The 25103-nt window shown below is 42.7% G+C and overlaps 1 protein-coding gene across 1 annotated transcript in view; it reads left to right on the forward strand.

The window, feature by feature from the left end:
* The first annotated feature begins 6921 nt into the window (after positions 1 to 6921).
* gli3 (GLI family zinc finger 3) overlaps positions 6922 to 25103 on the forward strand; it is an 86568-nt gene continuing 68386 nt past the window's right edge. Inside the window, exons 1-2 of the mRNA XM_067485853.1 lie at positions 6922 to 7365; positions 23090 to 23263. Coding sequence (XP_067341954.1) covers positions 23131 to 23263 — 133 coding nt within the window. The 5' untranslated portion in view covers positions 6922 to 7365; positions 23090 to 23130. The remainder of the gene's footprint in view (positions 7366 to 23089; positions 23264 to 25103) is intronic.

Genomic DNA, 25103 nt, shown 5'->3' on the forward strand with positions numbered 1-25103 from the left:
CGATAACAAGCCACATGAAATCATCCCGAAAGTTAAAGTGGCTCGCTGGCCAATTTGAAGCAGATTGTAAACAGTGAAGTAATGCACATAGGAAAGGAAATGGGAGAGGAAGGCTGTGCTGCGTCCAAACAAACGGGATCTTTCTACCACACCATGGTTTAAAAAGAAATGTAATGGAACTCAGACCTCCACAATTCCAGCCCAAACAGGGAGCCTCTTATCATCTGCCATCTCTCCCACAGCTAATATTTCACTTCAGCTCCTGGTCCCACAGAATGAGGGACGTTTCCATTTCACGTCAGTCATTTCCAGGCCTGTGTGTTACCTGTGTGGTGATAAGTGTTTGACTGACTGGGAATGTCATTAGTCACTGTCCGGCTTGGAGTGACAGCCACAGATTGACGCTGATGATGAGAGGAGCAGAAGCCCGGTGTGTTCAGGGACAAGAGAAATGGATAAAGATAAATACACATGCACAAACATACTAGCCACATGCATGTGTTGCGGTGAATTTAATAAACATTTCTTGTCTTTGTAATGACCCAGTGACGGATGACATGCCTATCCAGTTTCACATGTTTTCTCTTTACCATATTTGGTAATGTGTAATTTTATGCCACATATAACTGCAAGAGAATTGTTTCAGTACATTTTCTACAAAAAATTCTATTAAATACCAGGCAAATTAAAACATTAAAATTTTACTTTACTGTGCTGCACTTTTGTAAAATTTTACATTTCTATGTTTATATAATTAATTTAAAGTCCAATTAAATTAATGGTTAGTCATTATTGGAAACCTCCGTATTTAAAATTAGTGAATGTTCAGTTCACCTTCTGTGGACCCATTGAAGGACTACAGGCATTAATTGCCTAGAAAGTGCGGAATCCCTAAATTATTACTGTTGTTTTGGCATGAAGCACAATATAACTAATTTAACAGGTAGCCTAGATGTTTGAGAACTCTGTTTCAATCGTTAATGTGCAAAATGTTACCTGAGGTTGAATTGTTGTGTGTGAAATTTTGTTGTTTTGTGATTCATATTCACTATAGTTTTAAAACTTTTAAAATCAATGCTGCAGCAGTAAGAGTAATAGTAGTATTTATGACGACGCAGTTGAGTTTGCAGTGCTTTTTCAGCCTTTGAGAAACAAGTTTCCTTTTACCATTGGTCTCACGATGGACTAACTTTAAAAAAAGAAAACAGGAAACAATGCAGCACTACAAGGCCAAGAAGTTCAATCTCTGGACATCTCTGGAACATGTTTTCACCCTCACAGTTTCAACCCTTCCTTTTACCTCCTCTTCTAAAAGCGAGGCAGTAAGCCGTGAGATGGATGGGCTGCGTGTTGCAAGGTTACCAAAAGCGAACAGAGTCTGACTGCTGCTCTACCTGAGGAGCAAAAACAAAAGAGCCATCTCTACCTGTAGGACTGTGGGAGTCGAAGCTTTGATCTGGACCAGAAAGAGAGAGTAGTTTGATGAAATATTGATGCTTTTTTTTAACTGTGTCCTGTGGGAGCTCAGTCTGCTCTCAGGATGTGTGCGCTGATCCACAATAGTGCTCCGTGCCTCACTAGATGAGAATGGACTTGACTATACGGCTCAAGGACCCTGATTGGCCCTAATGGGCCTAATGATGACCCCCCATTCTCACCTGAATTGGTCTGGGACTTTTTTTTTTGCTGATCAAAAGAAGAGCTATGTTTAATCAGTCAACATCAATAGCAAAAAACACACATAACGTGTTTGTGTGTCTGACAACATCTTTACAGAGTCTTGACAGCAAAGCCTGCACATGACTCAAATCTTTATTTGGTGTTGGATGAGTTATCGTTTGCCCTTGAAACAAAGACGCAACAGCTATAAATGCACACATTGCACACATTTATAAGTGGAGAAAAGCAAGCACTGTTAAAATCATTTAATTTGATGCAAAGGTCTAAGAGTTGAGATAAATTTTAGATCAAAAAAATCTTGAAATAAATAAACACTGGGAAACTTTGTTTAGAGCAGCTTTTTTCGCCCAATATTTAAACAGCATGGCTTTGTCAAACCCAGTATCAGACCATGCAATATGACTTCGACTGAGCCCTCAGAAAGTTTGATGTGACTTTGTATGAAACTGACCCACATTCTTCAAGCAACAATGATCTCCATGCAAAGAAAGCTGAATATTGATAATTGCCTACAGTGGTTTTGTATGAAAGTTAAGAGGCCAACACTCTGAAATTAGACCAGAAAAGAGAGTAAAAATTAGGGTAAGTGGTGGGGGTGGGGTGGGGGTGGAGGGGGGATTTATCACTCTCTCATGCTCACGTTCATACACAGAGATAGAAGGGGGGCATAATGACTTCTGTGGAAAAAAATGATTATTTAAACTTAGAGGAAGGAGAGAAACGGGTCAAAGGGGGGGAGGGAGGAGGGGTCTTAGGAGGAGCCAGGGGCAGGAAATAGTCTGGGAAAGGTCTTGCGTTAAAGTGGAATTAACATGCCTTTCCATTGGAGTCCATTAGATAATCATATTCATACCACACAAGGCTCTAAACCCTCTCTGTTTCATTATTCCCTTTTAATCCTGCCTGATAAGGGGGTGCAAACGTCGTGGTTTTATTATGTCGTTATTTGGAATCCACATGAAATCCCCACGGGATGCTATCACGGGGAAATTGCTTAAATAATAGTATGAGTGGATATAGTTTTGCGTTTATTATTTCTGACGGATTCAAAATAACTGCAAATATCCTTTTTTTTCTCCTCATGATTGGGGGGTTGAGAGTCTTATCATTCATTCACACTAATGGCCCACTCAAGCCACCCGATACCTCCGGCGGGGGGTGGGGATGAGGGGGGGGATGCTGGTAGGGAAGAAGTAGAAGTGCTGTGTTTAGTGTCCTGTATGAACAAGTGTGTACACAGGTATAGAACATGCGAAAGAAGTGAAGAGATGAGAAAAAGTAGGTGCACACTGAAAAGAGCGATAACACTCTGATACACTCTGTGGTGTGTGTGTTTGGCCCTGATCTGGCAAACAGACCTGTAATCACTTGTAGTCCTAAGGTTAAGAGCAAGCAAACACGAAATCTGTTAAAGGCCTTAAAGGTGACAGTGTACAAAGAGACCGAAAAACACGAGGAGTAAAAGAGCGGATAATATCTAGTTGTTGTACAAATACTTAGATTTGTACACAGTTAACTGATTTCCTCTTGTGACTTACAGTTGAAGGACAAATCCAGCTCCAGACAAAAAAGGAAATATTCACATATCACCGCTAGGTTCTGGTCTCACAGCAATGAGGCAGCATGACTAGGCTGGGAACACATCCTGGAGAACGACTCCTGGGCACTGGAAGATACTGATGAGTAAGGCTGACCCCGCTGACAGACCCCGCTGACTGACCCCGCTGACTGTTTACATTTTTCTAACTATTTTAGATTGTTTCTAGCCAAAACCTTACTGGTGGAAAGCTGTAAATTATTTGTAAAAGAAATGTATCAAAGTAAGTAGTACTGTGGTCTCCTCTGATTTGAAGCAGAGTAAACGTGTCCCGGGCGGCTCTTTCAACAAGTGTTTCCGTGGATCTCATGACAGGACGTGTGTGTGTTTAGGCAAAAAGGGGCCCAGGCTGGTGTCAAAATGGGCACATTAATAATCCACAAGTTACTGTCAATTTTTCCTCAAAGGGACCGTACCTCCACTGGCCATTTCATTAGGTGGACCTGACATTGTAATGGAATGCAACACAGCAGCTCTGTCGTGAATTCTGCTTTTACAGTGTTCTAATTTCTACGTTTTTAAGTTGAAACTGTCACAAAGGTGATTTAAGAGGTGGTTCTCCTGTTGAAGCCTATTGAATGAGGGGTAGATGAATGCAGATGAATACTTTTTACACTGCTTTTTACACTATGCACTTGCTCAACAGCTATAGTTGCGAATCGTGATGTTACATTTCAACTAATACAGTGTTAATTAAGTGACTGCTACTGGTATGAAATGCACGAAATGCACGAAAAGCAAAAAAAAGTGTGCTGTGAAAATTCAAAATGTTCTTCAGATTGTTTTGCTGACACCTGCGGTAATTGTGCAGTTGTGTACATGAGACTTGAATGATAAATACAATATTCACAGTACTTTTGGTACTTGAGGGACTTCTGAGTAACTTCCACTTATAATGAGATATTTTAATGCTGCAGCATTGCTCCTTTATCTTATTTTTCTTTGATGCTATAACACTGCGTCTCTGCTGTGAGAAACACAGGAGCTTCTGTTCTTCTGCACTTCATGCAGCCAGTGCATTTCCAGCAGTCACATCTGTGTGGATATAATATGCTTATTCTACCATATCCATTTCACAGTGACATCTGTCCAGTGGCGAAGAAGTAAAGGCAAAAATCCAAAGGCCTGCACAACATTCGGCCAAGTATTGATTTACTGTTCTTCGTGTAACATATGTGGACACGCGGAGCAATACATATAATTTCAGTGAGATCATGGCTGAAACTGGAAACACGGCTCTTATGGTCAGTCATTTATTTGAAAAACAACCACAGGACACAGACGCCGATCTTGAACGTGCAGCATTTCTTTCCTATTCTTGATTGCGCTCTGAAGAAAAGTGACAGCATGTGAGTCTGTGTGCATGCCTGTGATTGGTCATTGTGTGTGTGTGTGTGTGTGTGTGAGCATGCCAGAGTGTCTACCTTAGTGAGTGCACCTCCCTGTCTGTAGATCTCCAGGTCTGGAACAAACAGTAGTTCCTTCTTAATTGGGGTGAGATCTGGGGCTTAAAAGGGGCCAAGAAGGGACCCGAACCCCTTTCTTTCTCCTCCAGAATCGCTTTGGCTACAGAGGTGCTTTTGATGTGTGCTTTGGCTCTGCGAGTCCTACTTTGGAATATGTTCTTGGGAGACCATTGGTTACTTGCCTCCAGGCAGAATCTCAATCCCCAGGATCCTGGCCCTCTTTGATGAAATACTTTCGGGAGCCGCTAACCCCACTGATGCCCATGTGCACCCCTCCCCTCCTCCTCTTTTACCCTCTTGTTCTCCCCCACCTCATCCCCACCTACTCGCCCTCCATTCCCCCCGCGCACACCCACCTCTACGTTCCTCAGATTCTCTTTGAGAGATCCATAACAAGGACTTTATCTCTGTGTAGTCCAGGCCAGATGAGCACCGCCTGACAAACTGACAGGAGAATTAGTCATGTCTTACAGAACACCTTTGACTGTCTCCTCTCTCGCCCTGACTTCCTGTCTTCACGGACAGTGTACTGACACTGCTCTATATCACAGCTCAAATACTATTGTTGTGCATTGTTCTGCATTTGTTATTTACTGTTATTTATTAAAAATGCATTTCTCTTTAAAACCACTGCATTTGAACATTTTTATTCTGACATTTTGTGAATGAAAAGGAAACAAAGGGCAAAAAAAAAAAAAGAAATGTAATCTGCCTGTATCTGGAGATTTATTGATGAATTATGACAGAATTGGAGTTGACTCCGAACCACGTGCTGCACGGAAATACTTAAAATTGTTGTTCACACATTTGTCATAGTTCGTGGTTTTGTTAACTCGCTCAACTTTGACGTCCCAATATCCGTCTGTCAGAATCTGAATCAAACATTTAGAGGCTTATTGATGACATAGATGCTGACAGTTGTGACAGAAAATCTTGGGCTCTGATTGATTCAGGCAGTAATTAGTCGGTGCAGACTCAATCGGCACAATGAGCGAGTGATTTTGACACGTCCCTATTTTAAACAAAAACTCCTCTACATTACAGTTTTCTTTATTACCCACAAATGAACGGATGATAAACACGCTAACGATGGCTTGATGGACTTGACCTCTCGACCACACACATTCAAATCCTGGTTAAGCGATTAACCAGTGATTTTTCCTTTTCCAAACTCCCACATCTTCATTGATTGAAACAGCACCCCAAAGACTTCTCTTAGCACATAATTTCCCTCTATATTGATTATGTATATTGATTATACCTAACCCTACAGGAAGACTATCCTTGTCTTTAACACAGCAATAGGTATCACTCTGAAAGGCTTAGCCAGGGAGACTATTTTAACCCTCATAAATCAACAGTTTCCAATAGGTGAGTCAAGTTGCTCTAATGTAAATGTTTTCTTAAGGCAGATAATTAGGAAAGAGGCCTGGGGCAGTTAAGACACTTTAGAGTTTAAGTGTATTCCTCCTGAAATATCATATCATAGTTACAAATCAGATTTGCTTGTGACTTTGATTCTCACAAACCAATCCATCCAACTGTTGTCATGTGAAATTTAAAAATGAGGCGTGAGCATTTAATCAAATCAACCGAGTCAAACAGGCTCCTTTTTATATGTTCCACAACTTTATGGTTTCGTTTTGTTTTTGTAAACATACATAGATTAGAACTGCATATTTAAACATTTTTTAAGAGTTTATTTTTTTTTTTGACTGACTGAAAAGATAATTTTACTCACTTAGGAGAATGGAACAAACACAATGCTAAAAATTCAAATAGATTATTAATTTTAAGAAAGTAACATAATGTAACTCCAAGTAAGGCTACACATCACACAAATATGACTCAAACAAACAGGAAACATAACCACAAACAACATTATTTTCAGTATAACCGAAAATTATGAAAATGTATTCATGTAAAATGCAAAAAAGAAATTGCTTAACCAGGGTCAGTTTTGTACTGCTGTGTGTGGTGAAAAGGCCTCTGAGGAACCAAAAAAAAGTGGGTAAATTGTCGAGTGAATTGAGTTTAAATTGAGTTTGTATCTTCTTTTGCTTAGAATCGTCCTTTAACTTTCCAAAATGTAAAGACTAAAAGAAAGAAAGAAAGAAAGAAAGGGGGTACACAAAATGAAAAAGGAGGGAGGCAGTTAGCAAAGGAGGGAGCAATCCGAAGGGAGGAGTCAAGCGAGGGAAGGAGCAGCTGGAGTCCCGCACTTCGCCCTCTCTCTTCTCCTCGAAAAAGCGCACTAAATGTAATAACTCTCCATGCGCTTCTGTGACGCTTCTGTTGTTTTACGCACATCTGCGGTCTGCTATCGGCAGATATTATCGGCAGACTGATGGTGTTAGTCCGGCGGTGGTTGAGCACAGCAACAAACTGTGAGAAGGAGGAGAAAGACAGACAAGAGGGAAAACTCTGGCAGCGCCGCTTTGGAGTTGGACTTGCAGCGTAAAAAAAAAAAAGAAGAAGAAGAAGAAGGAGGAAAAAAAAAAAAAGAAAAGTCCTAGGCAACTCCAAAGGCACATCTGCAACTTAGGAAGAAAGACGACAAATCCTTTTTTTTTCTGAGAAGATAAAAAGTCAAGGACTACAGGAGAAATCACCAAGAAAGAAGTAAGTAATCTTGTAGAAATCCTTGTTGCGCTTTAAATTAATTTTTTTGTTGAACGGTACTTTTAAATCTTGGAAAGCCAGTCAGCAGAGGGTTCATATGTCACAACGATGGGATTTCATACAAGTTTTATAGATGCAGACATGAAGCGGATTAACTTCAGGAAAAAAAAGTCGTGTGAAACACCACTTGTGTTCGAAAACAACGATGAACAAACTCTTCGGTGCCGGACTCCAGAACGCACCGCAGACAGTGTTAAAGTTGGCCTCGCTGTGATTGAGTCTCTGTAAAATAAGTAGTTTGTTAGAGAGCACGGATGACACACTTAACAAGTTACCAGACAGACACATGTGCATCTTAAAACTAGTTTGTAGGTGCACAAAGTTTGGCAATGACGGAGGCGTTTGGATCCTCGATGTGTTAAAACGCAGCGAAAAACACGTGTGTTCAGTGTCGAGCTTTGAACTGAAACTTCTTAAACTGTTTGAGAGATGAAACTTCACTGGACCCCTGCCTAAAGGAACCAGCGTGAGGGTGAGGAGAGGGGGAGACATGCATATTTATGTGCATGTGCGATCATATTTCAGTGTCTGTTATTAATTGAGTTTACTCTGTCTGAGTTCTGCAGACTTGCAGAAAAGGTTAGTGAGGGGCATGCTCAGACACCATTTAATTTAGTTTTTTAAATAAATCCAAGCCTGTGGCCGACCCTCCACTTGACCTGTAACATGTAGACATATTTAATTTTACAGCCATCATGCCTCTTAAACATTTTCAGATGACTGCCTTCTGTAATGTTGAAGCTTAAGCCAATTTGAGGCCTTTTGTTTTGATTTTAGCAAGACATACTGCACTGAAGATATTTTCCATTAATTTCAAATGTTTAAACAAGTGAAAATGATGTGCCACTCAATGTAAAAAAAAAAAAAGTTTTCATCCTTTTCCTTTATCAGTGCACTTTCACTTTGTTTTCTGTCTTTATTTTATAAACCTGACCTCTTAACCAGTCTTTTGTTTTGCTTTCATTCACATTGGAAAGTGTTCAAATGATCTGGTTCACGTAAAAATTCTAAATATTTTAGGCTCCATCAGTAGATAACGGCGTGTTTGAAGGCATGTGCATGTGCTTAGAGAAATTTAAGCCCATTACAGTTGGTTTGTAGTACGGCAGGGGTCCATGTGGTGAGTTTTTTTTTTTTTTTTTTTTTTTTTTGGGAGGCCCCAAGCAAAATGAAAATTAGTATAAATCCACAATAATTATATTTATTACAAATCACAGGAATTGTAATTGAAAACTGCAGGAGAATGTCTAATATATTTGTAAGATTCTCCTCTTATTGTATAGATATTGATTTAAAAACAAATCCAAGCCCTAAAAAAACAATTCACATGGACTCACGCAGAGTGAAAACAGAAAAACGGACGTCTGTGTGTTCATTTTGGGGGACCGGGACATGAAAACGTTCGTGAGCCCCAGAGCCTCCACATGTGCAGATATTTGTTTGAAATTTTCCCTCCTGTCCTCGCCAGCTGTTCCACATTTTATCTGCTTGTCTGCTCTCGGGTTTCATACACCCTGTGAAGGTCCGAGGTGCTCAACCATGCGGTGCAGCTCAAATCCTCCTTTTTTTTTTTTTTTTGACACTTGACAAATTATTAACGGAGGTCTGGCTGCCTTGAGACGGAGCGTGTGTATGAACACCCCAAGTAAGATGTTTAACAGCACAAGTTCACACAGATAAAAATCTCCTTATAGTTATTTTTATGAGGCAGATCCACCATTTATCTTGGCTGTAGATTTGGCATTGAGCATAGTTTTGTTTTCAGATCTTGGTTATATTTGTCGAATAAAATAATGGACTGTCATGTTTAATATATTTTCAATTTTTTTTATCTATAATAATAATATTAATAATAATAATAAAGTAACTGAGCTTTGAAATGGGCATCAAAATGTCAACATAATGAATAAAAAACAGAGATATCAGGCCTTCAACTGCTCAGGCCTAATATGTTATATTTAAAAATGACTAAATTAGAATAATTACAAACTTTAATTGTACACATTAAACAAAAAGAGCAGCTGTACTTTTTACCCTGTATATTTTGCATTTCCTGGCCTGCAACTTCTTAATTAAGCATTTTGAAATGAAACTAACTATTAAAAATGCAATCTAATTAACTCTATTCAAGGCCAGTATTATGATGCCGTCTAATTTTATTTTGGAAGTGTAGACCAATTTTAAAATGATCGACACAAGTGTGATCAATCACATTTGCCACGACGGAGTGTTGGCAGAGAATGCGTCACAATTTTGAAGAGTTTAATAATCTACTGAACACATAATTGATGGCTTTACATTCTACCGTGTGAAAACTGTCCGAATCTTATTTATAACAAATATTAAAAAAGCTTACATATTGCGTAACATTTGAATGTTTATATTAGATTTTATGTGCACACTAAATATTATTGCTACTAGTATTAATTTTGTTTTCCTAAAGGCAGTAGCCAAGGTGATCCTGATGTCACACAGGTGCACCTTTTACCAAGAGCAAGGACTTTGTCTCATTAAGATGCAGCAGTGGGGATGAATGCAGCTGTGTTTAAGATGGAAATCTGCTGGAATGAGATGCACAACTCAAGCCATACACTTACTGTAGCCAGCAAAGATGTATTACTGCCGCTCCCTGCTTCTTCAGCCTCATCTGAGAGGAACGGGCGGATAACGTTTCCCACTGCATGAGTCAGTTCGTCAGATAGCAGCAGCAGCAGCAGCAGCAGCAGCAGCAGCGGCAGAAGCATACTTCTTTAAGTAAAATGATGTACAATGACACTGGCCCAGGACACCCTTGACCTGGTGACCTGGCTGAATAAGGGCTGTCATGTGAATGCATGGAGATGGCAAACTATCAGCTTTAGTGGCCCTCTTCTCTTTTTTAAGGCCTTCCATTCACAGCTAAAGGCGAATTGTGTCCTCAGGCCTTTTGCACCCTGCAGGAAGATTACCTGCTTGTATGCTAAAGGCCTTAATGACATGTGTTTTTAGGCTAATGCTGCATCCTGAAACCCTCAAAGAGGTGGCAAATGTTTTGTTAAAAGGAGGGTAATGTAAAGGAAGTAGATTTTGCTAATGATAAGTCACTTTGCTTGATCTGCAGGTTGTTGTGGCTTGTGTGGTTTTTTTTTTTTTTTTCAACTTTATAAAAAACTTACTTGTTTCTTGGGAACTTAAAGGCATCACATTGAGTTAACAATTATTGCATGTTTTATTTGTTTATGGTAAAATATAAAACAGCCGTCTGTCAGGTTTGGAGTAATTTCCTGTGTGATATGATTAGCTGTTGCTTCCCTTGCATTTAACTGGTGTAGTTGAATAAATGGCCCCCAAAAGAAATCCCTCACTTTGATGATTTGGTACTTTGATATGTTGACATCAAATGAAACAGACACAGTGGGGAGAGAAAGAGGACAAGTCAGAAAGAGCTAGTGATTGAGGGGAAAAAAAGCTGTTCATGAGAGTGGGTGGAAGTGTGTGTGTGTGTGTGTGTGTGTGTGAGGTGGTTTGTAAGGCACACTATGAAAAGTTGGGCTGATGGCAAACCTGAGGAGCGTCAAAATGTCTGGATACATTTGCGTGCGAGCAGAGACAAGAAGGGGTCTTCTGGTGCGTTAGGGCTTCTCCTCGGCCTCCTAATCCCCAGGCCCAGCCATCCCTTCAGGGCATGCCTCAGATCTGGTGCTCTGGCTCTCCGCGCGGACGACCCAGCTCTGCCAGCAGATTTAATATGCTATGTGTTCCTGCTCCCCCGACTCCCCTCCACCTCAACCATCATTGTCCCAGAGTGGGACCCTTGCTCCCCACTTCAAGAAGCCTGCTAAAGGCACCTTTCAAGCCGGGTGATGTCTTTGGAGAAGGCGTACAGTGGGGGGGGGAGAGAGCATGTGAGACCCAAGATATTGTACTGTAATTTTAGATATGTCCATTACTCACATTCAGGAATCTTAATACACTTGAGGCTTTTGCAAACAGCACACTGACACAAGAGTCATACGCTCAACACCCCGTCACACTCCAAATATGTGCATGTACATCTATTCTGCTGCCCATTCACACATCGCTGCCTCTCCCTCTCTGATACGTGTCTGTGTATGTACGTATGTATATGTATATAATATATATGTGTGTGTGTGTGTGTGTTTAGCTTTATGCCACCTCATTCACATTTCCCTGGCCTTGTGGAAGCAACTGCTTATTTTTATTTGTCTGGAGAAACAAGAAATGAAAGGAAAAAAGAAGGAGCTTAAGTTTCCTTAGCTGTTGCTAAGAGAGAGCTGGTTTGTTTTCCATGGCTTTGTCTGTTGGAAAATGGACCTGACAATTATTCTGGTCAACTAAACTCCCAGAGTGAGGCACCAAAGACTGCAAAAAAAAAAAAAAAAAACGGAGGAAAAACAGTGCTTTAAATCTGAATCAAGTGACACGAATTTACGATCACTGAAGTTGTGTTTGACAGCTTAACACACGCCCTGTTGTAGGTCGTGGTAAATTTTATTGCAAATATGCAGGTATGGCTGTGGGAATGTAGAGTGGGCCAGTTAGCGGCCGCGTTTTCTTTTCTCACACACTTAAGGCCAAACAGGACAGGTCGTGCCTGCATGAGGGCGCCGGTCATTCCCCTCCTATGTTTGCTGTAGCTGCCGTAAAAATGTATTTAAGTCTGCAGTGTGAAGTATAGCAGCAAGAGGTGAAGTGCTGCGGTTTGGGGCCCATTTGCTTGTGGGCCGTGTGTAAAGTTTAGCGCCCAAAGACACAGTTTCCTGGGGCTGTTATTGCAGATGTGGCATTGTGTCAGCTTTGATGGGAGCTGGTTGTGGCATCCATGAGGGGGTCTGTGCTTTCTCATTGGAGGACAGTTGAAGCGACCGCTTGCTGTGAACAATGATCTGTCACTTACCCCGTTTCCTAGCGGGAAGCCATGACTGAGCCTCCCGCAACTCCAACAACGTGCGTGCGCACGTTTTCCCCACCAAATTTATTTGAGTAAGAAACAAGGTATATTCAAAACAAAACTCCTGTCCTTACTTCAGTGATTGAGTTACTTATTGTCATGCAATATTGCTCACATTGTGAACCCCATGTGTTTGCAGTGCCGTTCTGCTTGCAGTGGTAGTTATCCCAGAGTCCTGTTGCATCTTGGAGTGGAGGTCAAGAAGGGGGGTCAATTGTTTCAATGTCAAATGTAAATCCCAAGGTTAATACCTGAAAGGAACACAGGCCCAGACAAAATCTCTGCTCTCCAAACATGTTTAGATGAGTACCTCTTTCCCCCAGATTCTTCATTTCCGTCTGCTGTGGACAAGTTGGAAGAGGAGGGGTGCTGGCATCCTGCATAAACCCCTCTAGTGTGTTCTTCTCAGCAATGAATGCTAACAGACCCCTGGCTCTAATAATGCTTCATCTTAGAAAAACAAATGAGGAACTCTACTATCTGAGCAAATTTCTGCCTCAACCTGAAAGAGCCCTTCTTTGACAGTGCAGCATTTGAAGACTAATCGTTTTTTCTCATGCAAAGCATGCTGTTTTAATAGCCAGGCCATGGAAAGAGAGGGGGCTGTGTTTTAACAATACTCCGCAGGGAGTGAGGAACAGGGTTTGGGGAGGGGAGGTAGGCTTGATGGGGTGGTATTCCACTTCTCCTTTGCTCCTTAGACAAAGCCCAGTTCCTTTCAGGGTTGCATGGGGGGTAGGGTACATGAAGAAGAGGAGGGAACATCCAAGAGTTTGAGTTCCTTTAAAAAAAAGAGATGGACTCCAGCCGTTTTTATTGACAGTTTGTCATCATGGATCCTCCACTTTCCAGGGAAAATGTAGGGCTGGCCTTCCAGTGACAGACCTGGAAAGAAGTGGGCCTGAGGAAATTTATAGAGAAACAGAAATATTAACGTGTACATGAGGCCCTAAAACGGCTTTGGCTATTCCTGCCAGACTGGTGTTTTTATTAAGAGAGGTCGACATGCTTTAGAAATATATCTTATTCATGAACATAGCCAGCTTAGACTTCCCAAAGAATTCATTATATTCCCCCAGATGCGGCTTTGCGGGTTGCAGCCGGCCCATCGAGGATGTGGAGCGTGGTGCGCGACATTGTAAAGCCTCCCTTAGTGGGCATGGTAGTGCGAAGGGTACCATTTGTCAAAGGTGCTGGAGTATTTTTCCCTCCTCAACACTTTCCCGGCTCAGTCTCAAACTCATTGTCTGAGCAAAGGCAGGACATTAGTCACCGCAACACCACGGGAGCCTGCAGGGCTAAGGACCAGTGCTCTGGAGCCCGGGCTGGGACGGAGAGGAGGAAAGAGGGGAAAGGGGAGAATGGAGGGAGGGGGGGGAGCAACGGAAAAGGTGAGAGAAAGGAAGGAAAGAGGGAGGAAATCTAGGGTAGATGGAAAGTGAGGAAGAGACAGAGCACAGAGTATGTGTGTGGGAGAGGGAGAACGACCATGGGGGGGTTAGAGGGAGTGGAGTCTGTAGCTCTACCTCAGGGCTCAGTATGTAAGCCCCTGTCTGCCCCCCCAAAGCTGCTTTCACAAAGAGATTTACAAGACAGGTCTTCGGTGTGCTTTGCTGCTCTGCATTGTGAGTGAGTGAGTGACTCTGTGTGTGTGTGTGTGTGTGTGTGTGTGTGAGAGTGTTGCTGAAACGGACCTTTGTGTTTTTCGAGACATGTTTTCTTTCTTTGCATCCTCTACTGTATGCAAGAAAGATATTAATCCAGATTTATCAATTCATGCAGGTCAGACTCACAACAGCCCCAGTGGAGCAGTGTGAATAACCTATTCCCCTCTGGTTTCAGCGTGTGTATGTATGTGTGTGTGCATGTGCAGGTGTGTGCATTCATGTGTGAATGTATTTCACAGATTCACACACACAAGGGATCCTGTTAGCTTTTGGAATTATTTATAAAGCCAGGCTTTGTGTGGCACCCTAAGTCCCTGTCTCCTCCCATTACTGCCTATGACTCTACCTGGTCTTTCTTCAGCCCGCAAATGCTCCTTCACCCACCCTCCCAGCACATTGAACTGAGTTTGGTGTTATAGCTAAACCCTTTTACAGCTTCTAGTTTCCAATAGAGAAGCGTTTAGTTTTTCTTTTAGACTGGGCATTTTTTTCCTCTAGAAACAGAGTCGTCTCGTTTAGGAAGTCATAATTTATGGAGACAAATGCAGTGTGTACACTTCAGAGAGACACACAAAGTCAGAAAAACCCATCCCACATGGCCTTGATTACCCTGTAATCCAGGAAAGTTTTTTTTCCCCCCTTTTCCTTGCACGGACCAAGTGGGGGTGAAGGTTTTAGTGTTTTTGAGATGGTTTATGTTAATGTTGCTTTTATTGAAACAAGCTGGAATGTGATTATAGTTCTGCTTGGTACATATGAGCAGAGAACTGCTCTAGTTTCCACCATCTCCCTCTGGCATAGAGATCAATGCAAACCAACTAACGCAGGGTAATAAGCCATTAGTACACACATTGTTTGAGAGATTTACATACATCGACCAGCAGACTTATAAACTAGGATCTGTGTCCTAGAGGTAAGAGTAATTGTATGTGTGAGTGATTTAGCTGAATGAGTGCAGTGCGTGTGTGTGTGCGGGTTGTGCTGGGCTTGGCGATCTTGTCCCTGTGACTGCCAGTTCTGTGTGATAGGTGCCAGATTGTGTAGCTGGGAGCCAGGTTGTCTCTGCTTGTCAGGAGAGCACAGTGGAGGAGGGGAGATGTTAGGATGATTACAGTACACTGTTCCTCTGATCTGATTCATCACTAACTGTCTCTCCTGCAAAGGGTGAACTTATTATCCCTGTCTCAACTTCCACCGTGGAGCCAGCTGCTCTCTATGCTTCCCAATTAACCCCAGGCATCCGTCAAACACTCCAATTAAGGCCTCCTCCTCCTCCTCCTCCCCCGCCTCCTCCACGAATGCATTTGCCTGCGTTAGCCGGCCCGGGATGCTCGAGCATGTGGAGGTGAGTAAGTGAGCGAGCGAGCGAGCCGGCAAGTGTTGAGTGTGTTTGTTTAGGAGCTGTCCTGAGCAATGGCTTTACAGCTCCCAGATTTATTTGAGGCGGGGCTGCAAACAGCTGAAACGAGCAACTATTCCCAGATGTTTGGCTTCCTCGTGATCAAGTCGGCGGGCCTGAGGGGGCTGCTTTTCTAATGACAGTCTTGTTCCTCACTCGTTATGCCGGGGATTTTCAGGGGGCCATTTTGTGACTGTGAGCTTTTGGAGTTAATGTGAATTATTTATTTCTTTTTTGTTGAACAATTGGTTTATGACATCTGATTCCATATGTGTGTCTGATACTGCGTTGGTATTTGAGTTGCGTGAGTCTTATTCAGTGGGCTGGGAGTTTCTTCCAAAGTCAGCCCTTCAAAATCAGAAATATTCAGCTGTGTGTTTTTGATGCATTGGTTTCTGATGAGCAACACCCTGCGCGTGTGTGTAGGAGTGTTGCTGTAGGTGAGGTACAGGTTTGGTAGTGCTGCCATATCCTTTGAGACTGCTTGTGTGTGTGTGTGTGTGTGTGTGTGAGAGAGAGAGTTTGTATGTGCAGAGGGATGGGGGGCTTAGTGGCTGATATGAAAGTGAAGGGAGAGAGTTGTCTCCTGATGCTGCCGTTGGGAGAGCCTTGAGGGAGCTTGAAGTCTCTGGGAGCTTCAGCTGTCTTTGATCTCACACCTCCACTGTGGTATACTCCACATTACTCAATCGAACACACTCTCACCTGCCGCCAATCCTGTAACACAGACCCACGGTTCACATGGATGAGACTCCGAGCTTGTCCGCTTCACTTACAGCTGAAGGCCAGTGAACCCATTCACGGCATAGTTTGTTTTCTTATACGAGTGGAAATGTTTTACTTTCTAATTTTTTTTTTAAATGGTCAATAATTCTTTGCATTTCTATATTAAATATTAAATGTTGCTGGTAAATTGGCCATTTAGTTTCCAGAGGCCAAGTTCATGTATTTTTGTATTGTTGTCCGACCAAAGATGGAAGCATATCAAACAAGTGTTTCAGAGCTTGCTAATATGCACATTTTGAAATGCTTTGTAATTTTACCAAGTTGATGGAGACGGACAACGCGCACACACACTCATTTTGCCGTTGGATTTTTCTGTTTAGTTTATTACCGGCACAGCTGTCACATAAAGGGCATGTACATTGTTTGAGTGCACTCCCACCCCTTTGTACTCCTGTCCATCACTGACATGTTGAATTAAGGTTGGAGTGCTGATAGAGTGACCTTATTTAAAGATACTTTTTCAGCCTGTCTGATGAAAGATAAGAAGAATGGAGAGATACATCAGAATGATCCATTTTTGCATCTGTGGAATGTGTGACCCAGTGTTACCCTTTTGGATCTGTTCCCATCCACACAGGAAGTCTAGCATTAAAGCGATGCCATTTCTTCATTTTCTCCTCCTTTTTCCCGCTCTCGCCCTGCATTCCTTTGACTGAGTAAAGCTTCATTCAGCATTCCTTTACATCCCAATTTGTTTGCCCCCCCCCCGCCCCTTATTTTTTTTTCCCCAAGTCTCCCCCTGTTTGGGTCTAGCTTTATCATGCGAGAGCCAAACACCAAGACAACTTCATCGCATCCAATTTTCACCCCTTTAATTTGGTTTGGATGGCATGGCCGCAAGGGCCAGGACGGGAATTAATAAGAGCCAATAAAGCTCACCACTGGGGCATCGAGGCCAGTCTTTAAGTAAACATTATGACTTCTTGAGGGGGGATTCAGGGGCAACACTTGATGAATTGTGGCGGAGCTTGGGAAGGGCTAATTTCTCACTTAGCCGTCCTGATGGGGCTAGCTAATAGGACTTGCTTTGCCTGGCTGATTGTCTGCTGGCTTTATTATTGCGTATTATCGCACTGCCCCCTGGCTGTTGTTAGTGCTCGGCCCTGGAGACGCCAGTGCCCGTCATTAATCACATAGCAGCCCTGACTCACTCCGCTCCAACACTTACCCAATGACAGGAATGAAGGAAAGGAAAGGGGGATAGAAAAGGGGAGAGGAAAAAAGGAGAGTAGGAAAGGGGGGATGCCTAACGCAAGGGAGGAGGAAAACTGATTTGAAGAGAAAGGGAACTTCAAGCACAAGTGGGCAGGATAGTTCCACAGTGACTCTGTAACCTCCCGCTGCACGGCTTGCTCTCCGTGGCTCAGTTACCTCAAATAGGGCTGTTTGCTGTTATACACTTCTGTGTAAGGCACTGAGGATAAGAGTGTATTCTGCAGTCCCCTGGGCTAAGTGTGAAGACCTTCTCTCAAAGCCATCCCTGCTGCCACTGCACTCAAACAGGACCATCTATCTGCTTGATCCTTCTCTGAGTGCACGTGTGAGGAGGAGGCAGAGAGAGGTGTGTGTGTGTGAGGTTTTCATCAGTACAGGAATTTTTCTTCCTGCACTCATCCTCTCCCTGGGGTCCCCCCCCCCCCCCACTCTTATTTATGTTCTGCACACATTGATCGCACTTGCATATTGGAAGGCGCGTAGAGCACCTGGTGAATCTACTCCTATACACATTGTCACGCTCACTCAAACAAAGTCTAAACAGTCAGTCTTTCTCTCTCTGTGCCATGGTTACACACACACACACACACACACACACACACTCATTACATAGAAATTGCATTCTTGAACAATGCAGCACACGGTGTGACATGTACTCTTTTGCTGTGGAAACAGAGCGAGGGATGTTATCATCTCACTCTAGTTGTGGCATCGTGCCTTCTCAATCTTCGCGTGAAGAATGCCTCCACAAACGCTACACTGTTTTTACTGGAGATGAGAGGCCCACTGACAGCATACAGACCCCACTCTCCTGTGCTTTACTGTGTTTGCCATGTGCAGGGGTAAACTCAAGTGGAGAGCATGGGTGTAGAGTGGTGGCCGTGACAGGAGGGTAAGTAAAGGTTTAATTGTGCTCCATGTTAATTTCAAAACGTCTACATATAGAAAACAATTTTTCTGTCTTTCCAAGGACCATCATAGTATTTTGCTGAAGTAATATATTGCATTGTTTGTTTTGGCCTCTGGTAAATGGCTGAAGAAGCATATTCTCAAGAATCAACAAACCTGTCTGATCAAACAAAGGCTCTTCCATTTAGCATGGGAAGAAAGTGGGGGGAAAAAAGTGGACCGGGGGGGGCCGATACTGCTTAACTGGGCCACCACAGCAACAAAGCTGAACGCATTACCCATTGTCTTCGTCTTCAGCGCCCCACTTGTCCTGATACAAGTAGCTCATGAACAAATCCAAAGTCAAAATATATAAATAAACAATTTATGAATCGGGGGGCTGTGGGGAAGAGGCACAAGATTTCCATTGTAGTGGATGCTTTATTTGGCCCTTATCTACTGGGTAGCAAGTGCAAAAGAAGCATCGTGTAAGCATTGTGATTACATCGTGTGGGTTTGTTACCCAGGAATGTAAGATGCACTCAGCTCATTCTGCTGTGCAACACACAGGGTCCCTCACCAGTTCTCCAAAGCATCTTAAGTGGAAAGGTCTGAGGGACCAAGACGCATGCGAAGATAATCGTATTAGCTCCGCTGAAAGCTGATGATGGACTGTGTGGTTGCACTGTTTGCCCTTGACAAAAATATGAACAGTCATTTGCACAGACTTTGAATTTTCCCATTTTGATCAGTGTATTTGTAACAGCAGCTGGGATTTTTTTGTTGCAGGACTGTAAAGTAAAACTTTTAAGGCAGAAATGCATAAAATGTTAGTTTTCCCCCTTGTCACATTCAGAAGGGCATTTAGTCAATGGTCTCAAAAAAATTTATCAATTTAGAACGTGGCTGTAAAAAGTGTAACTCGCACATTGTGGTAAAATAATACAGAAACATGTAAACGACTAACAATGTAAGTGGCTCAACCATGTCATACCACACAAAAGGGTGAGAAGGCCCAGCACTAAACCAGTTTGCATGTGCATATCTGGGATTTGGGGTGTGTGTGTGGTGGGGCGTGTGTGTGTGTGTGTGTGGTGGGGTGTGACTAATTCCTGCTAAATGGCCCTTACTTGAGGGGCTGGTCCCCATCAGCTGTAGGCCAGACTTAGTGCCATCTGGGCACAATGTTAAGTTTTACTGGTGAATGGGAGCCACGGCCACCAAATCCCCAAGCCCTCAACCTCCTTCCCCTATTGCCTTCCAGGGCCGAGGGCAAATCTAAGTGTAGTGCTGAATACAGCATGGAAGCCTAAGTATGGGGGTTTCTTCAGACACCCTTTGAGTTCGGGAACACCTCTTGAGTAGGGATTTTAAACCCATGACAGGTCCTCTAACCACCAGCATGCACTTCCACTATCTCCTTAAGGGGCCTCACCCACTCATTGACCTTATCCAATGCAAACTCATGCAACCTGAGCCAGTGCATATTGTTTTATTGCTAGATTCAACTGTTCTCTAAAGGGTTCAGACTCCTCCTCCTCCTCCTCCTCCTCTTCGCCCCTCAGTGTTTTAGTTATTCCAGCTGTGCAGGAGCCCTTAATGTTGTTGGCATAGCTGCAAAATGTGCAAAAACACACGTTGTACACACAGGAAAACATGTGCAGGCATGTAGGGGCACAGTGAGGTGCAACACACACACACACACACACACACAGTCTCACGCTCCTCCCTTTCTCCATTCATTTACTCCCCCTTTTATCCCCCTTTTTGCTCACAATCTCCCACAATCGTCTCCTTCTCCCATCTCTCCTCTCCCATCTAACTCGCTGTGCTGTGGTGTGTTTGTGCAGCGTTGATAAGCCTAAGATAGCAGATCTCGGTGGTCGCTGATGTAATGATGATGAATGCTACGCCGTTGCCAGTCTCCCCCCTCGGGGGGCCCTCGACACTGAACAGTCGCCCTAATGAAATGAACACAAATACAGTACCCCGTCTGTGGGGGGGGGCAAATCTAAGGAGACACTTCAAGAGTTTATATGGAAATATCTCCTAGGTTTTGGTGTGTGAGCCATTCATTTGTAAAAGTGTTCCAATGACCAAATGAATTGAAGGTACACCTAAAGCAGTTTCAGAAAATTAAGCTTGTACAGAAATACAAATATCAAAGAGCAGTGCTTTTTGATGCTGTTAGTACTTTATGCTTGCATGAAGGAAAAAAAAGATTTCTTTCTATCGAAGGCAAAAGTTTGTGTTTCACTTTGATGTGTACAATTTGCAGATGACTTTCAACTTAGTGCCTTTGTCACCAAGGCGTATAATTTATGTTAAGTTGATTTACTTAATGTGCTTATAAAATAAGAATGTTTTTTTTTTTCTGAGGGAACAGTCTGAATTGTGGTATTTTAAACCTGTTTAATCGCCTCCCTTTCTGTGTGGAAGGATTAGAGTTGAGTACAAATAAAGATACACCCTCTTTCTCTCTACTCTAATTGGGTGTAGGACAGATATTTCATAGGAAGGACATTAATATGAAATTAACATTTATTTTGAGCAACAACAGCCTTGTAATTCCTTCTTTTGTACCTGGCCTCTGACACACAACTGATGCAGGATGTCTAGAGTAGGCTCCATACAGATGCTTGTTTCTAGGCTGTCTAACGTAAAGGTCTGGTTTCAGCACCAACATGTAAGTTGGTTTGGTTTGTTTTCTTCAGTGAAGGGTTCCAGAAATGTCTATAGGGGAGCCAAATTACCACACGCAACCTTTTTTCTCCCACATGGTAATTTTATCAAGGTAAACAATGATGCAAGTTTTTCTGTGTTGATGAATTTCTGATGGATTTGGGAGAATGGGACAGGGTGAAAATCAACAGCACAAAAGGCGAACGCAAAGACAGAAACATCTGCAGGATTGGGTGTGGGCGTCCAGGTCAGAGGGATTATGGGTGAAAAGGTCCTGCTTTTAATTGCTGCTTTGGAACTGTGGCCTGCCTTGTGGAACACAAAAGGCTGGTCAGACACGCTTCAGTGGCTTGGACTTGTGAATATTTGCCCGACCAGTGGAATGCCCCGCTTTCTCCTCACCTCCCCTACAAACCCCCCAGTCCTGATCCTCATATTCACAGCACTTTCAGCTATTAAAAAAAAAAAAAAAAAAAAAAAAAAGTTTTCCCTTCTGGTCTGACTTACCCGAGGGCAACAACAAGACAAACATACGGTACATGCAGTGTACGCACATTGCCCACAGAAAGTGTGTTGGGACCACTTTAGTAACATCTGTACAGTAGGTCCTCTCCTGGTTTTTATCCACTGCACTGCGTTTGCTCAGGTTCCGTCATTAAAATTATGTAATGTCAGTTTCAAAGGGGAAGACCAAAAGGTTTCTGTGATCATTTCAGTTCTTGGAAATAAAAGTAAAGGAGTAGCACCTATGATCAGCACGCAGACATTCTGTACATGGGCTGCACATATTTTAATGATTAACTGGCTCATACTGCAAAGACTCCGAGAAATGAAAGCATCCACTCTATCAAACGCATGCTATGCTGATTTGAGTTGATATCTGTGCAACTAGGACAAAAATATCTTTAGTTGTGGATGAGTGCTACACATGTACTCATGTGGGAGTGATTAGAGGACGAGCTCTTGTTTAATTCTGTTTTGATTGGTGGTGGCGGTGGTTGGGGGGTAATTGCATTGTGTTTTTTTTTTTTTTTTTTTTTTCTGTCTTTTTCTTTTCCTTCTTTTTGTAAGCCAACAATTACTTTCAGATGTTGTTGTTGGGTCAGAATGGATGACAGACCCTGGTTTTTCAGGGGGTTTGAGAAAAAAACAAACAAAGCGCACAGTGTTTGTCTGAAGTTTACCCCTCACCACTTCCCTCTTGCCTCTCCTCCTTGGGGAGTTGGTAAAAATCAGCTTCCCCCTCCTTTCTCTTGTAGTTTCAGCAGCACCCTCCCCCATTTGCATTATAGCTGACTTTACAGCTGACCTTTGTATCCATGCATGTTTATAGGGTGGAGGACAATTAAATAGTACACTGTGGTAATTAGCTGGTGTTTATTGGAAAGAAAAGGCTAGTGAGACTAAATATTTCCAGTCATCATCCAAGAGTTTTGGAGTCCAAGTAAAGGTTTTGTATTGGACCAAATGAAGCTGTCCTATACTTTGTGTAAATGAGTGGTTGTGGTGTATCACCGTGTTGTCTCCATAATCAGAGACCTTGATGACCTAGATAGAGCTGAGTTTGTAGACAGCCTCTGAGGTGCTGAACTGAGCAGCATGTCTGCTAGACTGTTGGCTGAACCCCTTCTAAACCCACAGACAGTATTAACTTGAACCACCTTTATTCTTTGAAAGAAAAATTGCCCGGCACCATGATATTCCCAAAAGGGCCTTCAAACAACCCTTGTTTTTTCAGGACTGTGAATGTTTCTCTCTCTGTGGTATCCCCTTAAGGTTTCTTCTTTCTTTCTGGAAAGACTGCTAGAGCAGGATTATCAGTATATCCACAAACTGCCTTTACTTCTATTCTGAGATATAAAACCTTGTCAGGATGTCCTGCCTTGCCTATGTTTATAGAGTTGTTGGATTTTTGCCAAGAAGTGAGAAGTTTATTGTGACACAGTTAAAAATGAATTGAGCTAAATTTTGGGTTTGGATATTCAACCATAGTTTGGCTGAGGACCAGGAGATGGTTGATGGCTTTGCCTTTGCATACCTGTATCTCATTTATATCTTCTTCTTCATCCCCACCAGTTGTCCCATCTCCATGAGGTATTGAGGAATGAGCAATCGCTATGGAAACCCAGTCCCAGGCCAGTTCAGCAGCTGAAAAGAAGAAGAGGGTGGAGACCATTGTGGCTACCAAGGGTTCATCGACGCGCAATGACATCAGTGAGAAGGCAGTGGCCTCCAGCACAACGTCAAATGGTACGCCGGACCTCTAACTGCACACTCATCCACTGTGGTTTAATTTAAATTTAATTTGTGGTTTTTTGAACACACCCAGTTGCTCAGCAGATTGCTCCATTAGTCAGCTTACTAGTAGAGTAATGGGAAGATGGAGCCCCAAACCATGAATGAATATGATGCCACAATCACTAAATAGATGTTATTAAAATATTATGACACTATAGACAGTTAGAAGTAAACCTAGAAAAGATAATACATGTTCAAAACTACTTCTTATTTGTTTTTTACTGGTGACCGGCTTATTTTTTGTTTTGTAGCTGCACCACAATCTCTGCATGCTTATGTCTTTTTAAAAATAGTTTCCTTGATTTGTGGTTAAACATGCCCTTGAAACAGAAGTTTTAACCAACTTTGTCGTAAATCTTTACTTTTTACATCTTATTGTCAAGCATTTCTTAATACTTATATAACATAAGACCTTTGCAAGCTTAGGTAATGATAATGAGACCTAGCTACGGTGCAATACGTGACCAGCCATCCCTCAACATATCTGAGCATGTTTTTCATTACTTTAAGAAGGAATTGCCAGACTTGGAGGTTTAGACACGCACAGATTCTTGGTTATGACTGTTTACTCTCCCCTTGTTCTCATGCCCCATGGTGAGTCATGCACAATATTCACTGGTAGCAAAACTCTGTCATGTTTACATAGCAATGTCTTCGACACATGCTATTAAACGTGGCATGGAGCTTAATGTTCATTAGGCTTTTCATCATTCAGCCTTTCATTCTCATTTCTGATGCTACAAGGCCTGTTTTTCACTTGAAACCTTGGAGCATCAAGATTAAGTCATAACAAAACCAGAGTTGAGATCACGGCAGCCTAAGCTGCAGCTGTGCTCATTAGCACTGAGAGGATTTGGAAAGTTTGGGGTATGGAGGGCTGCCTCTAGTCTCTGGAGGTGGTGGCTTGATCAAGGGTTCTCTGTCACCAAACTCGAATCTGCTGATGTCAAATGCGATAGTCCAAAACGTGAATGCACAAACCGTGCAGGAATGGGTAAAATAAGTTGCTGTGACTTCTCCCCATATGGGAGTTATCACAGGAAGTGGGTAAGGTAATGCATTCTGAAGCATCTTGTGAACATTCTCACTCTTAATCATTCCCAGATGGCCAGCGCTTTTTTATTAATTAAAGGGGCAGCAAGGAAAAAAACATGCAGAAAAAACATGTACGTACGTAATTAGGCTCAGTGATTGTGGATGTTTTTTCAAGTGCTGGTACTTACAGTTCTGAATAGCACAGGGTTTGTCGTAAAAACCTTGCGGGTGAGTCTCCTCGCCACGTCACAGGATACCCTACAGCTTCAAGCAATATTGCGCTCCTTAAAATACTGTAGTCTCCTAATTCACCAGACGATTGGGAGGTATGATACTTATCAGCAAAGAAAGGTCCCTTTTAGGTCCCAGTGTCCCTCTCAGAATCATAAGATAGCTTACACATTCTTTGTGTGGTTATAATTACAGCACATTCCCAAGTCGCCCCCAGAACTCATAACCTCTTATCAGGTGTAACACTACACTCACCTCAACTTTAACCCCCGTAGCCCCTGCCCCACCGCTTCCATCCAAACAAAAGGTAATTGTGAGCAGCTGTGGAACCCCAGTGGCCGGTTCTTCCTAGGTAGGCCTTGTGAAATATTCCCCCCATTGAGTAGAGCAGTGGCCCCTGATCTCAGTGCAGTGAAAACCCCGTCGTGCGGCCGGCAACAGTGTGGTACGATAAGTTGTGAGAAGTGGGAAAGACGTGGAGAGGGGGCAGGTGGAGTCGACACGCTTGGTTTTTGGTTTAGTCTTC

The sequence above is a fragment of the Channa argus genome, chromosome 19 (assembly GCF_033026475.1).
Source record: "Channa argus isolate prfri chromosome 19, Channa argus male v1.0, whole genome shotgun sequence".
Lineage (NCBI taxonomy): Eukaryota > Metazoa > Chordata > Actinopteri > Anabantiformes > Channidae > Channa > Channa argus.